General features: G+C 38.9%; 1 protein-coding gene and 1 long non-coding RNA gene across 5 annotated transcripts in view; one reads left to right on the forward strand and one right to left on the reverse strand.

The window, feature by feature from the left end:
• The window catches only part of LOC134676455 (uncharacterized), a 29,235-nt gene extending 16,093 nt beyond the window's left edge, over positions 1–13,142 (reverse strand). Inside the window, exons 1-2 of one of the 4 annotated variants that reach the window (XR_010099926.1) lie at positions 13,040–13,142; positions 6,876–12,457 (exon numbers count right to left, since the gene is read on the reverse strand). This is a non-coding gene — a long non-coding RNA (uncharacterized LOC134676455). Of the gene's footprint in view, positions 1–4,733; positions 12,458–12,652; positions 12,762–12,781; positions 12,885–13,039 lie in introns of those variants that run through there. The other 3 variants (XR_010099923.1, XR_010099924.1, XR_010099925.1) reach the window with 3 other exon arrangements.
• On the forward strand, positions 186–4,243 carry LOC134676161 (zinc finger protein OZF-like). Its single transcript, XM_063534438.1, has 2 exons — positions 186–728; positions 2,815–4,243. Exons 1-2 carry the CDS (start codon positions 350–352, stop codon positions 3,915–3,917), a joined length of 1,482 nt encoding a protein of 493 aa, XP_063390508.1. The 5' UTR covers positions 186–349; the 3' UTR covers positions 3,918–4,243.
• Positions 13,143–15,611: the final 2,469 nt, after the last annotated feature.

Consider the following 15,611-nt stretch of genomic DNA (forward strand, 5'->3'; position numbering starts at 1 on the left):
CGGCTCTTCTTTCCGCATAGACTCTTAAGTCCGCTCCACACTCGTGCGCGAAAAGCCCCCTCCACATTCACGTTCGCGGCTTCGCGGCGCGATTCGCGCACGAGTGTGGAGCGGGCTTCAACGTAACACATGCGTGAAATGAGCCGTGAATGTCATGTCAGAATTGACTGACAGATCAGATTAAGCCTTTTAGGTTATAAAATGAATGAATTAGTATTAATAATGTACTAAAACTTACTACTGTCCATTATATCTTAATTTATTAACGAAAATAAATTGTACATACTATATATCAAAAACTTTATATTAAAGTGTTCTAACGTTTCACATTACTGCGTGTATCTGCGGTATGTCGCAAAAATCTATCGTTGAAGTAGACTTACCTATACAAGAAGTACCATTTGAGGTGCACGTGAAAAAGGAGCCAGAAGAAAGGACAGACGAGCCAGAAGAAAGGACAGACGAGCCAGAAGAAAGGACAGACGAGCCAGAAGAAAGGACAGACGAGCCAGAAGAAAGGACAGACGAGCCAGAAGAAGGAACAGATGAGCCAGAGAAAGGAAGAGATTTGGAACAAACTGAGACACAATCGGTTGTGAAAAATGAACTGCGAATAAAAGAGGAACACGCTTGGGAGGATGAGGTGTTCGAGCCAGTGCGGGTGAAAGTTGAGAGGGGGCTGCCTCACTACGAGGGCGCGGTGCAGGATGTCACTGGATCGATCTCTGGTAAGCGGATAAATGTTTTTAAATCTCAGATACTCAGTTACTAGTTACTCACAAGGAAGGGTACCCAGCTGTCCGACTCCGATTTGATTTATTTTGATATATGTTATAGAGTAGTCTAAAATAACGGACACGTATTTTTTTTTAGCTGCCCAAACTCAACCTGTTAGGAGAAAATGGCCTTCAAAGTACTGAAAATTGACCAAACCTAATTTCTGAGAACTTTTTTCAATAAAATTGATAATTAATTACTGGTTTCGTTATATGTCATAACGAAACCAGTAATTAATTATCAATTTTATTGAAAAAAGTTGAAGAGAACATGAATATGGGTTCTTCGCATGGGTTAACAAATTGAAGGGATGTTTACAAAAACAACATAACTGCTTAGAGTGGTTGACACTTTTTTAAGAACATTGTCAATCGTTTCAGGTGTCAAGTTGTCAACCAGTGTAGTCAGTTATGTTGTTTTTGTAAACATCCCTTCAATTACACACCTAAACCTGCAAGAATCACTATACTGCAGGGCTCGGATCTGGTATTTTTGAAAAACCCAGAAATAACCCAATATTTTGAATTATTTTATGCTCTTTACATAGGACTGAATCATGTATTTAGGTAACAACTTTGTATTATTAGGTTGTTCCATTCAAAATTAAATAATAAACCAAAGAACAAAGAAGAACGTAATAATACTGGTATTTTTGTATGGAGAAAATACCGGTTTCCGACCCCTGCTATATTGATAGCCTCATTAAAATCCGCTAACAAACACACAGGTAATATTTCACATAAGATATACGGAGCCAGACTGGTGCTGCGGCAAGTCTAGTACACTAGTACAGGTCATGAACGCAACTGTCGTTGCTCTCATACTAAATTAGTACATTTAGTACTAGTTAGTAGTGTCATAGAAATAGTATTAGGTACATAGATGAGGTATACGCATGCCTCCATGAGGGACAAAACATACGCAAAGCGACAATATTAAAAACACGTTTTAACATTCCTGACAACATGCCAAAAAGGATCTACGTAATTCGGTCTGGTTATTTGTTGCCCACCATAAACCATACAAAATTTTTTGGTGGGGAACAAACAAAAAGTGAGACTGTGACAAGGACAAGCAATAATACCGCTTTCTCTGCTACCCCTACTGAAATTTCCATAAGTGCATCTCGTTCGGTCATTTGGCCTCTCCCCCGTGTCATCTCTATGTTATTGTACCTCTATGAATAGTGTGGTTAGCATTGTACACGTAGTTGAAGTGATCGTTGCTACGAATAAATACTAGGGATGTACCGACTAGTCGGGAAAGCCGACTATCCGGCCACATTTGTAGTCGGCGATTAGTCGGCAAAAATGGCCGATTAGTCGGCACCTTATTAGTGAAAGAAAAACAGAAAAAAGAAACCAACAGTCAATATTTACCATATGTTTTATGTCTATTTTACCAAAATACCTATTCAGGGTGTGAAAACTTTTGTTCATATAATTGACTGTTTGATCGTTATCGTATGGTGGTAGGCTGGTGATTTCCTCTACAGGTCGATCTCAACTGATTCTCGTGTAATTTCATGGCCAAGTTCTATATACTTAAAGGATTGTATTATAATTCAGTTTTTGTTTTTTTTTTAATGGAGGAACCATGGGGAACTATTAATGGTATTGCAAAATTTAGAGACTTATAAACAGGGCACGTTGCTCGTAAAGACGCTGACCACGGGGGATAGGTTCTTAACTGGCGACTACGTACGAGAAATAGAGCCTTGGAAATACCTCCTACAAGTTGTACCTACTGACGGTCTGCTCAGGATCGCAAAATAAAAGAAAGACAGAAATAGAACGAGGATTCTTGTGATAGGTCTTTGAACCTGTAGAGAACACCTTTTAGCCAAGCTAATATATGAATAGCGCAACCTAAAGAGCAAATCTATTGTTTTTCACCTGATATTATACGAAACTAATGATCTGGCCGACTAGCCGACTAGTCGGCCGACTAATCGGCCATTCGAGCGCCGATTAGTCGGCTAGTCGGCCAAATCAATAGTCGGTACATCACTAATAAATACCCTTCCTTTCCGTCCAGATGCAGTGACGAGCTACGGATCAAAGGACTACGCCTCGAATCTCAAACACGAGCTTCTAGAAGAAATCGACTCAAGAAAGAAACGCGAATTGTCCGCACTCATCAAAAAGGAAACTTACCCATGTGAAACTTGTGGCGAGCTTTTCACACTCAAATCAAGGCTAAAAAACCATATGAAAGAACACGGGAAAAACCGCTTCATGTGCGATGTATGTAAAAAGGGGTTCGATTTCAAATATAAACTTATAACCCATTTTAGAGTACACACTGGGGAGAAGCCTTTCTCCTGTAACATTTGTAATGAGCGCTTCAAGAGGAAAGATAACCTAAGAGAACACATTGCAGTTCATGATGGGACATTGACATGCGAAATATGCAAAAGGCAACTTAAAACTGCAAGAAGCTTAAAAAGTCATATGAAACTCCACGAGGGAGATAAACCGTTTCCGTGCGACACGTGCACTTCATGTTTCAGTACTAGAAGAGCTTTGGATGAACATAAACTTATACATACAGGTATAAAACAATTCTCATGCGACGTTTGCGGTATGAAGTTCTTAAAAAAGAATCCCCTAGTCATGCATAAACGGGTACACACGGGTGAGAAGCCGTACGCGTGTGATGTATGTAATAAATCGTTCAGATTAAGATACCAGGTAAATACTCACAAAAGAGTGCACACGGGACAGACGCCGTATTCTTGTGGTGTATGTAAAAAACAATTTTCGCATAAGAGTAATTTGACTAAACATGAATTAATACACACGGAAAACCAGCCTTATTGCGAGATATGTAAGAAGCACTTTATGCATAAAGCGTCTTTAGTTATTCATTTAAGAATACATAGTGGAGAGAAGCCGTATTCTTGTGATATATGTAATCGAAAATTTAAGGATAAAAGGTACTTACCTAGTCATATAAGAACGCACACTGGTGAAAAGCCATACGCATGTGATGTATGCAACATGCGGTTCACGCTAAGAACTGGTCTGAACGATCATAAACGAGGCCACACGGGAGAGAAACGGCATTCATGTGAATTGTGTAAAAAAAAGTTTGTGGACAAAAGGACCCTTGTTAGACATATGCGTACTCACACTTAATACCAAATTATAAAGGCATCATTGGGTACTTTCCTCTACTTAAAATAAATTATTTCACACTGTGCACGAAATTAAACACCAGATAATTATCAGAAAAACATAGATAGCAGTAATTTTGAACCACAAATTCTATTTAATAAATCGGATTGAAATAAAAAAAGTAGGTGAGTTGACCGTGACGTCACTATACAAATTTTCATATAAACTCCATAGTATCAATACGTTTTGACAGTTATAAAAAAGAAGCTGATTTGACTATCTAGTAGGAAAGTAGCCAATTATATGTACGCCTGAATTGTGTTGAACATGATTAACATTATATAACATTTGCCGTCTTATTTTATCACAACGTTGGTATAAATATGCAAAAAAAAAATATTTACAAAAATAATGATGTTTTATTAACATAATCTTATACCTTTAAACGAGCAATTCTTGTATATTTATTTATTTATATATATATATTTCGGGGATCCCGGAAACGGCTCTAACGATTTCGATGAAATTTGCTATATGGGGGTTTTCGGGGGCGAAAAATCGGTCTAGCTAAGGTCTTATCTCTGGGAAAACGCGCCTGTTTGAAAATCATAGACAGAGAGAAATCATACCATCTTTGTCTTACACTAGTACTAGCACCCAAAAGAAAAGGATGAGTATAGTTTTCCTGGTTCTTACTGACTGACAAATTGGTTTGACCAACTATAGCTTTTGTATTTAGAGGTATATTTATATTCATATCATATAACATATAACTCATAGTAAAAAGGTTTTGGACCAATATATTTATACATTATGAGACGTAAAAAAAACAACATGTTCACAACAAACTGATATATTGATTTAATAAATGGCATGCAATATTCTATTTAAATGAACAGACTAAAATGCTTGCATTTTTTGGTAAATACAATAAATACCCGATTTACTTAATGTAAAAATAAAATAACTAATTGGTTCCTCTCTCTGCAGCCCTGACCACCGGTAGCTTGGGCCTTGCCCCGCTGCTGGCGGCACCCTAGGTTAGGTTTTTTATAGGTTGTGTTTATATGTATTTTTTATTGTTTTGTAAGTGTTTTTATATTTTACTTTTATATTCATATTATTAAAACCCTAGCCTAAGAAAAATGATGAATAAAGAAATAACTAAATGACTGTAAAATTAGGATGGCGTACATCGCTCAGATACAGAACAGGCCGGGACAAGTTGCCAGCCGAGGTGCAGGCTAGACGCTTACAGAACGAGTCAGGCAATCCTAATTACATATATGTATGAAGTCCTAAAAAATGTAAACTAATTTCACGGATACCTGGGTACATACTGTAAAAATGAAAGATCGTTAATTATACATCGTTGGATACTTTGTTACGTGAAGTGAATGTCACACATCGTGCTTTTTTATAAAACGACGCAGTGCAATATACAACAGCCCGTAATAAATAACAAGTCATGTATTTTTTTTATATTCCCAATCAAAAATTGATAAATATCTATTTTGCACCAATTTACATGTAAAAATGAAAGATCGTTAATTATACATCGTTGGATACTTTGTTACGTGAAGTGAATGTCACACATCGTGCTTTTTTATAAAACGACGCAGTGCGATATACAACAGCCCGTAATAAATAACAAGTCATGTATTTTTTTTATATTCCCAATCAAAAATTGATAAATATCTATTTTGCACCAATTTACATTCTCATTTCGTTACGGTTATTCTGAAGGAATGATATAATATTTAACCCCCGACGCAAAAAGAGGGGTTCCGCTAAATCCGTGGCACTGTAGCTCTTAAGAGCCCATCGACGTGCACACTAGCGCCACTGCTAAATAATCGTGATTATTTAAATTTAACGACAGGTACCTATTTAAAAAAGGGGGCCGCTACGGACTGTATTGCGTATTTAAGGCGCTCTTATATTTGAGTTTTACGTTTCCGAGGGGGTGAAGCAGACGAGTGGTAGAACAGGCGGGCGGGCGCCCCGCGCGCCCCGCCGCACCATTCCCGCGCAGCACGTCTACATCCTTATTCTGGCGCCATCGGTATTCTGAATATTCTGATTTGTCAGTTCCGGGATTTTTTCCGGCAATTAATATCGAATAAGGCTTATAGCAAATTCGTATTTTAATGAGTACTTAATGAAATTATATACAATATGAGAGTATACCCCGACAAACTAAGAACCTAATCAAATTATACACAATTATTATGAGACAGAAATTAGTACTTCCTTACCTTAAAAATATAATAGAGTTAGACCAAGAAAATTCTGCAACGATTTTGATTGCACACGCAGTGCAAGTGTTATTTTGAACGACAAACCTTTATGAAATTATGATTAACACTTGCACTGCGTGTGCAATCAAAATCGTCGTAGACTTGGTCTAATTCTAGAACTCAATTTCGGGCAAGTAGGTATTGAAAATAAGGAAGAATACTGTAGTTCGTTTTTTTTAGCATTAGAAAGTAAGGTAAGCGATCTTGACATGTCTTTTAATTGAAAAGCGCTTTTTAAAAATCAGTAACTATTACTTATGAAAGCTTATTTTATATATTAGGACTTTAATTTTATATAAAATCAATCAACATTTGGCATGATGTGTCACATCCCCGTAGCTGTAGGCGTCCATAGGCTATGGTGAATGCGGGTCGTATGCTTGCTTGCCACCAGTGTGGTATATAAAAACAGCATTTTTTGGAATTAATTTCCATATAGCACGGTACGGTACGGACTTGGCGGAAATAAGGTAGAAGTACTAGTGCTCAACGCTGCACTAGTATTCGACACGGCCACTTTATGTCAAAGTGACAAGAATTAAATTTGAATACAGAAAGATCGTCGCCGTTCAAATTTAACCTATATTACTTTGACATAAAGTATAGTGTGTACCTTCAAATAGAGCTCAACGGCTAATCCTATTGTCTATTGTTAAGTAAAATCGCACGTGCTACTTACCTGCAAAAAAGGGTCTTAATTATTTTATTTGGCACCTGAGCGCGGGCTAGGCCAACGCTCAAAAAACCAGTGTAGGTGCGCTCTCCGATAACGCGCCTTTGTTACGCATCTCGATTTTAGACTGGTTCTGTAGCGTTCGACTCGCCGGCACTCAGTAACCGAAGTACGTATTTTTTATGCAGGTGGTTGTGGCACGTGGCACGAGCAGTTTTACTTAACAATAGACAATAGGATTAGCCGTCGAGCTCTATTTGAAAGCTACACACTATACCCATATCGAATACTAGTGCAGCGTCGAGCACTAGTACTTCTACCTTACCTAATATTAAACACAAAACCATTTTAGGCATTTTTCGACCACTTCCCTTAAAACGCATGTAGGTATTTAGGTAACTCGGAAACTAAAAGCGGTGAAATGGTTACCACAATACACTAAACACTCCCACATAGGTATTTGAAATCCGTACACATATGTTTATAAAAATGATTCAATTTGTTTAATTTAATAGCCTTTAATAAAATATGTTTACACAATTTATCAATCGTGACTGAATTCCGGATTGGTTAGATGGGTGTGTGCCTTTGCTTCCCAACTTGTTATAAAATGACAATATGACGGGCGAATGTCTGAAATGTCACAGTAATTAAGAATTATTTTGCTTTTCTTCGTAAGTATGTTGAAAAACATTGTGTGTATAACATATTTGCATATTTATACAGTGAATACCCATTTTATGAAACGTCCACTAAACTAGCATAGGTCCGACGCTGGCAGTGGCCACGGGCGTACTGGCGCGGGGAATGGGCGCAAGGTATTGCCGCGTAGGGTGAAATTTAGTAGGCAAAAGTTGAATTCATAAAATTATGAATGAAAAGATTAACGTATCAATAAAAGGACCAGCAATAACGAAGATTTACTTAAAACCTATCGAATGAGGTAAGTTTCATATCCATTTTCGTCGTAGTACTTCTAAAATATGGATCAAAAGACAGCTTTAAGCATATTTTCAACTTAAGATTCTGTCCAGAAAATAATGAGCCGTTGAGTTTCTGACAAGCAATAACGTAGTTCAAGGACTAAAGTTATACATACTAGAAAATAATGCATGAAATCCTTGTAAAAGTCTGTAAATATGGTTACAAAAAAGCGCATTTTACTATACACCGCGCCTCTGTCCTCGGCGAGGGCTACATATTTGCACCGTTCGGAGTCGAAACTCTGAGTCCGTGGGGGCCCAGTGCGAAGTCCGGGCGTCCCACGGCTATGCCACATGGAGGGAAAGTACCCTAAATATTGTAGATGGAACATTTTACTGAAAGAAGACATTATTTTAATTTAAAAAACAATTTAAACTGCATTCATAGATTTTTAAATAATTACATGGTTGAACCGGGAATCGAACCCGCCGCACGAGAAAAAAAATCACCCTGTAGCTTTATCATACCGATCGAAAGGCTTGATCATAAGGATTATTTTTTGCTAAAGAACATAGTGTCAGAAACAAAAGGAAGACCATGAATTTTAACATTTGATGTGAAATTTAGCGAAATAATCAAAAGAGTGCGGCTTTGTATTCAACAGAATGAGACTACATTTTGAGCATTTGATAAATTAAATTGATTAATTTTGAATTAAAAATGTTAAAATTCATGGGCTTCCTTTTATTTCCGACACTATGTTATTTAGCAAAAAATAATCCTTATGATCAAGCCTTTCGATCGGTATGATAAAGCTACAGAGTGCTTTTTTTCTTGTGCGGCGGGTTCGATTCCCGGTTCAACCATGTAATTATTTAAAAATCTATGAATGCAGTTTGAATTGTTTTTTAAATTAAAATAATGTCTTCTTTCAATAAAATGTTCCATCTACAATATTTAGGGTACTTTCTCTCCATGTGGCATAGCCGTGGGACGCCCTGTATAAAGAAATATCTGAGCGCCTTATAGACGCGTCTGGTGACCAGAGGGCTGGCAGCTACTTCGGCCAGAGACTGTCTGGCCATCCAACGAGGTAACGCTGCCAGCCTACTGGGCACCATAACACATGACAGCGACCGAGGGAGCATTTTTTATTTATAAGTCTATTTATATGATTATTTTAAGTTTTATATTCCGTGTAGTTTAGTTGTATTATTGTTTAGTTTGTATTTTTTGTCTCAATAAAGTCCCCATTATGAATATATAGTAAATACTTAGGTATATTCGTACGAATATGAAGCCGAAATTCCTGGGTTCGAATCCCGGTTAAGGGCATATTTGTGACATTTATTTTTCTCAGTCATCGGTATTTTTTACAAAGAACGGCTCACAGCATGAGCCTTCTTGAGCTTACTGTGGGGCTAAGTCAATTTGTGTAAGAATGTTTTTTAGTTTGTGGTAAATGTCGGTATTTCTTTTAATTTAGGGTATATTCGACATGAATTAAAATTTTGATTTTAACGTACGTAACGTATCGGTAGCTTTTAACTTTTTGAACGCTTTAAGGGTCGGTTGCACCAAACTGTTCGTATCGTTAAAAGAGTTCTCTAAATTTTTATGTATGGAAAGTTTCATAGTAAAGGGCGCAGGGCGCGCCGGCTGACGTTGATCAGTCTGTCAAATGTAGTTGGTGCAACTGGCCCTTAGTCATAAACACAAACATCACTCAAGCTCCCGGCGCAAGGGGGCTAACTTAAACCTTACTTGAAAGAGTGAAGGTTACTTTGACAGCGTACGCCATAACACCAAGTTATCCATGGCGCTGTGGGCAAGACTAGAGTCGGACCAAAAAAAGTTTGCAGCGGATTTAATAACCCACGCAGTGCAAGTGTCATTTATACGTCATAATTTCATAGAAGTTTGACGTTTAAAATAACACTTTCACCGCGTGGGCTATCAAATCCGCTGCAGACTATTCTTGGCCTGACTAGTAATGACGACTTTAGGTGTTCTTGGCGTTCAAAAGGTTGTCGTCCTATTACCTTCGCTTGCGAAACCAGAGGGTCTAGCCAAGATACAAATCTTTTGCGCCGTAGCGAACGAAACGGTCATCTCTATAACGACTCTTCCATACTTCATATTCATTAGAGCGACAGAGACACATATTAGCGTATCGTTCACTACGGCGGAAACGATTGGTGTTTTGGCGGCTAGGCATTAGGCACATAGGCGTACCCACGGTGGGGCAAGGTGGGGCAGTTGCCCCACCCTGGTCTCTGGCCATAAGCTAAGAATTTCCAGTGTTGCCAACTCGGATTTTGAAAAAATGCTAGACTAATGTCTAAATTATGCCAAAATTATGCCAAAGTTTTTTGAAATAAGCTGAATAAAATGCTAAATTGAAACTTGAAATTAGACACTTAAAACACATACGTTTTTCAATTTTTCCGCCACTTTTCTACTAACAAGATCTGCTTGACCAGCTTTATATAGTCCGTCGACGTCCATCCGTCCACAAAAGTCAAAATTCTTATGAAAATATGAACCACATAAGGCGATGGCGCATATTGTTGCTGCCAAGTTGGTGCAAACTTGGCTTAGACTAAATTATGCTAAAAAATATGCCAGATGCTAAATGGAAAATTTTGGTGCCAATAAGCGAGTGAAAATATGCCAGATCTGGCATCATTTATGCCAAGTTGGCAACACTGAGAATTTCTGTTTCAACCGTACCCTGTGACGACGTACCCAGCCTCCCCTACTTCTGCCCCACCCCTTACAAAATGCTGCGTACGCCCATGATTAGGCACCATGTATTATGTTATATAAAGACGCTTTATATAGCTTCTTAGCCCTTTAGGATGGTGTTTTTTGACCACTCATTTACTATTTTATTCTATTAATTCGATAATGTATGAAAAGCGCAGGGATCTAAATATGTTTATTTCAAGGCCCCTTTAAGGCATCTCACATAATTATCTTAAAAATATCTCTTACCAATTGCCAATTTTAACAATACTATATATCTTTTAAAGCTAACTTCGTAGTATAATACATAAATGAAGCTTAAAAGTCGGTGTTTTGTAGAAGAGATGTATGTTTTTACGACTCTAACAGTCTACGTATATATATATGATATACACGATGATTTTCAATCGGTGATCAGGAACCTATTTTTCTAATTCAGTCATCGATGGCGATCGCATTTAACTATGAAACAAACCGCAAAAACGCAAAAAAATGTACTCTCTCATAGAAAATAACCAGAGATGTGATAAATACTTTATAAAAAGTATTTAAATACAAAATACAAATACTTCCTTGATAATACTATTTCAAATGCAAAATACAAAATCGTTTTTGAATTTGTATTTAAATACTAAATACGAAATAGGTATTTTCAAAATACTTTTTAAAAATACAAATACTTTGCGATAAAAGGTACTCTGAGTAGTGAATACCTAGGCTGAATTAAAAAGTATTACTCGGAATTTCCGAGTTGAAAAGACTCTTTATTCTTTGAAATCAATCCTCTATCTAAAGTGCAAATTTTAAAAAGTTGTTTGCTCATATTAACCGGTAGGATGTAGGTATGGATGATGGTTTTTAACGGCCAACTTTTAAAGCATTAATTTGTAATGTTTTACAGCTAGTATAATGCCTCTCGTTAGTGTGATGAAAACGTCTCGTTTGTGTTTCACCAGGGCAGAAAAGTTTGTTCTCCTCTCGTGCCTTGAAACCCTCGCAACACTCAAGATTCCACTTTTGTGGTCATGTGCGATGTTATTAAACAGACTCAACCGTTCCATGTTAAAAGAAAGAGATAATTGCCAGGATTGTAACATCAGAAGAGATTGTAACTCCTATACCTACATTACCTACCTACTATAAAGTATTTTGTATTTTGAAAATAGAAAATAGGTCCCAAAAACTATTTCAAATAAAATACAAAATAGTTTTCTTCAAAAGGTATTTAAATACAAAATAGGTATTTTGCATTTTGTATTAGCATTTTAAATACAAGTATTTCAAATAAGTCACATCTCTGAAAATATCAACATCGGACCAGCCTAAAAGTATGAAACAGGATTTATTTTTTTGTGATTTCGAGGTTGGTCCCATAATTAAATGTGATCGCCATCGATGACTGAGCGCCACCTGCACCATCCCATTTACCTGGGGTAAACCAGTTAAATCTGGAGTTACCATGGTTACCAACACAGTTTGACACTGGGTTAACGGTTTAATCGGTTAACCCCGGGTTAGTGGGATGGTGCAAGTGGTCCTGAATTAGAAAAATTGGTTCCTGATCACTGATTACATTTCTTGGTGTATATGTATCTATGTCTAGTGTCTCCGTATGTATGTATGTATTGTATGTCTGTTTTGTTATCCACCGTCCCGTCATAACTACTAGGCCAAGTTTGGTAATACAATATCTACATATTCGCCCCTCAGAGCGTGGCTAGGCTTCACACAGTTTCAAAGAAACACGGTGTACGAGTACCTAGGTATATTCTGTAAAATACTGACTATGTATCATCCGCTTTTACAAAACTTCGACTTAGTTTTGTTCTGATGCTTAAATCTATAAAATACTATGTAGGTATGTTTTGTATTTATTCCATCCAATCATCGCCACCCCCGAATTCGGCGACTGATACCTGGAACAGAGATATTAAAAATCATTTATATATTATTTTATTAGATAAGTCGCATCGCGTTTAAAGGGGTATTTTATGCAAGTTGGATATATGGACCTGAGCATACGCGCATGGGCTCCGTGTGCCTTTCAGAGACCCGGCCAGCGAACGAAAAATCTTTCAGAAACTAGATACAGGATACTAAACACAGCCTACCTCCTCTCTCGGTGGGCTGTCGCTGCAGAACCCCCCGCCGAGGGCGTAGCCAGCGAGCCCGCCGGCAGCCAGCCCGGCGAATCCGACTCCCACCGCCGCGCCGGTGCCAGGATACTACACACAGCCTACCTCCTCTCTCGGCGGACTGTCGCTGCTGAACCCGCCGCCGAGGGCGTAGCCAGCGAGCCCGCCGGCAGACAGCCCGGCGACGCCGACTCCCTCCGCTGCGCCGGTGCCAGGATACTACACACAGCCTACCTCCTCTCTCGGCGGACTGTCGCTGCTGAACCCGCCGCCGAGGGCGTAGCCAGCGAGCCCGCCGGCAGACAGCCCGGCGACGCCGACTCCCTCCGCCGCGCCGGTGCCAGGATACTACACACAGCCTACCTCCTCTCTCGGCGGACTGTCGCTGCTGAACCCGCCGCCGAGGGCGTAGCCAGCGAGCCCGCCGGCAGCCAGCCCGGCGACGCCGACTCCCACCGCCGCGCCGGTGCCAGGATACTACACACAGCCTACCTCCTCTCTCGGCGGACTGTCGCTGCTGAACCCGCCGCCGAGGGCGTAGCCAGCGAGCCCGCCGGCAGACAGCCCGGCGACGCCGACTCCCTCCGCCGCGCCGGTGCCAGGATACTACACACAGCCTACCTCTTCTCTCGGCGGACTGTCGCTGCTGAACCCGCCGCCGAGGGCGTAGCCGGCGAGCCCGCCGGCAGCCAGCCCGGCGACGCCGACTCCCACCGCCGCGCCGGTGCTGATACCGCTCCGCTGCTGCTGCACTGGCGCGTAAGAGTCGTACATCTATTAACATTAATCAATAAATCATTATGGAACATTCTTACACAATTTACACAAATCAACCTAGTAAATAAGTTGTAGCATGCCAAATGAGACAGTAGGTACATGTTATAGAGATATATAGGAAAAGCGTGACAAGGGGGGAGGGGGTTCAAAAACTCTACATTTTGTGTGACGTAATTAATGGATTACGTTTTACGATTACATATAACTTTATAATGTATAAATACCGTAAAGCCCCCAAACTATAACCCAACTATAGTTTAGTATTTAACTATGGGCATAGAGAAATATAGTAAGCATAGAGTGCTCACTCCATACATCAGTTTTGGTACCAAACAAAACGACTATTATTTTCGCAGTCGACATATCACTGGCCCAATATTACATTTCACGGTTTTATGTTTCACTTTTATCTGATAATTTTGGACCATAACGGCTACACTACACTAGCGTGTTTGAGCGTCGTCGTCTATAGTCCGTTTCTTTTTGCATTAGAAAGAACTTCGCAGAAGTAAGCTTGTGGTTCCAAATCCGGCACTTTTAGCGGTAATAATTTGAAGTAAATTATATGTATTGACCATGCTACATTAGATAATTCAATAATTATTAACAATTAAAGAGCCTGATAAAAACTGCACGCTTGCTTCTGTGGAGTTCTTTCTAATGCTAAAAAAACGAACTATAGTCAGCGCTGTGGCAAATGTCGCTTTGCAGTTGCGCCAACGTTGCGTCGACCAGCAGCCATAGAGTTGACTGGACGCCGACGCTAGTGTGGGGTGGGCCTAAGTAGGCGGGAGCTTTTGGAGTATACTTACTACTAATAGGTAAGAAACTCTCACAGATAGTATATACAGGAGTCTTCACTTTTCGTTTGGACTCGAGGGCCACGGCAAGTGGCACGGCAAGGCTTCGAGTCTCTCATTTTACATATAATACTTCTAGGTAGTCGCTCTATTTTATTTGTATTATCAAAGCGAAATATAAGTAAGGAAAGAGTGGTAGCTTCGTACATAACGTTTCTTACCAACACGCGAGATATTTCCTAGTCGACCTCTAGCGGCAAGTAGTGGAACTATCAGTACCGCTACTTGACACCAGATGTCACGAGTGTCGCTGCTGACGAAAAATATACTGCTAAAACAATTTATAACTAATGTTAAAAGCAGGAGTTGAAAATAAAGTTCTGATTATAATATTCGACTGGACAGAAACGGCTTTGGACAGAGTAGCATGGCGGTCTTTGGTGTCGGAGGCCAAGATCCACTTCGGGTCGTTGCGCCACAGCAGTAGTAGTTAGTAGGTAATATTAGCTGAAAAATGCTGAGGATTAGACTTTTCGAACGTCTATTGTCAACTAGCAGTACTGATAAATTCTGCCACTTGACGCTAGATGTCAAAAACGAAATAACTCGAATTTCGGTAAAAAAACTGATGTATGGAGCTACCACTCTTTCCTTACTTATATTTCTCTAAGGTGTTAAATTTTTTAGAATCGTAAATTATAGTTAGTTTTTTAGCTTTAGAAAAAAAGCAAACAATCTTGACGTGCTTTTTTAATGAAAATGATTTTTAAAAATTAGTTTCTTTTACTTGTGAAAGCATAAGAATGTAAAACATCGTGTAGGCGTATGATTTATTTATAATTGTTACATATTTGCTGTAACTTATTTTTTTAAAGTGTTTCTTAATAAAAAGACACGCCAAGATCGTTTACTTTCTTTCTAATTATAAAAAACGAGCTCTCGTAGTTCTTCTCTTTGAGACGATGCGAAAACTCGCATTACATTATATTGCGGTTTTTGATCGGTCGGTTGAATTGGACGTCTTTCTAATTCAGCCCATTCATGTTTTTTCAGCATCTCGTTTTAAAATAAGACCGTTATTTAGATTGCTTGCTTTTAGCGACAATTTCTTGTGGCCCAATAAACGCCGCCATTTCGTCGGTGGTTCTTTGTTTTTTACTTTTTATTTTCTTTTTTATTATTATCATTGTAAAGTTCTGAAGACTCATAGTTTTTATAAGGTTTTTATTACTTTCTATTAACAGTATTTTTGTTTGAAGACTCATAACATAATCTTTAGTAACACTTTCCTTATTTTTCTTATAAATGTCATTGCATGGCAGTTTTTATGTAGGTAATTCAATTTAGCATTCCTATCT

The sequence above is a fragment of the Cydia fagiglandana genome, chromosome 24 (genome assembly GCF_963556715.1).
Source record: "Cydia fagiglandana chromosome 24, ilCydFagi1.1, whole genome shotgun sequence".
Classification (NCBI taxonomy): Eukaryota; Metazoa; Arthropoda; class Insecta; order Lepidoptera; family Tortricidae; genus Cydia; species Cydia fagiglandana.

Bases quoted from the DNA above. Each gene is read 5' to 3' on its own strand.
- LOC134676161 (XM_063534438.1), top strand. From the start codon at position 350: ATGTCGCAAAAATCTATCGTTGAAGTAGACTTACCTATACAAGAAGTA. The intron at 729-2,814 runs GTAAGCGGATAA...CTTTCCGTCCAG, and splicing joins TGTCACTGGATCGATCTCTG to ATGCAGTGACGAGCTACGGA.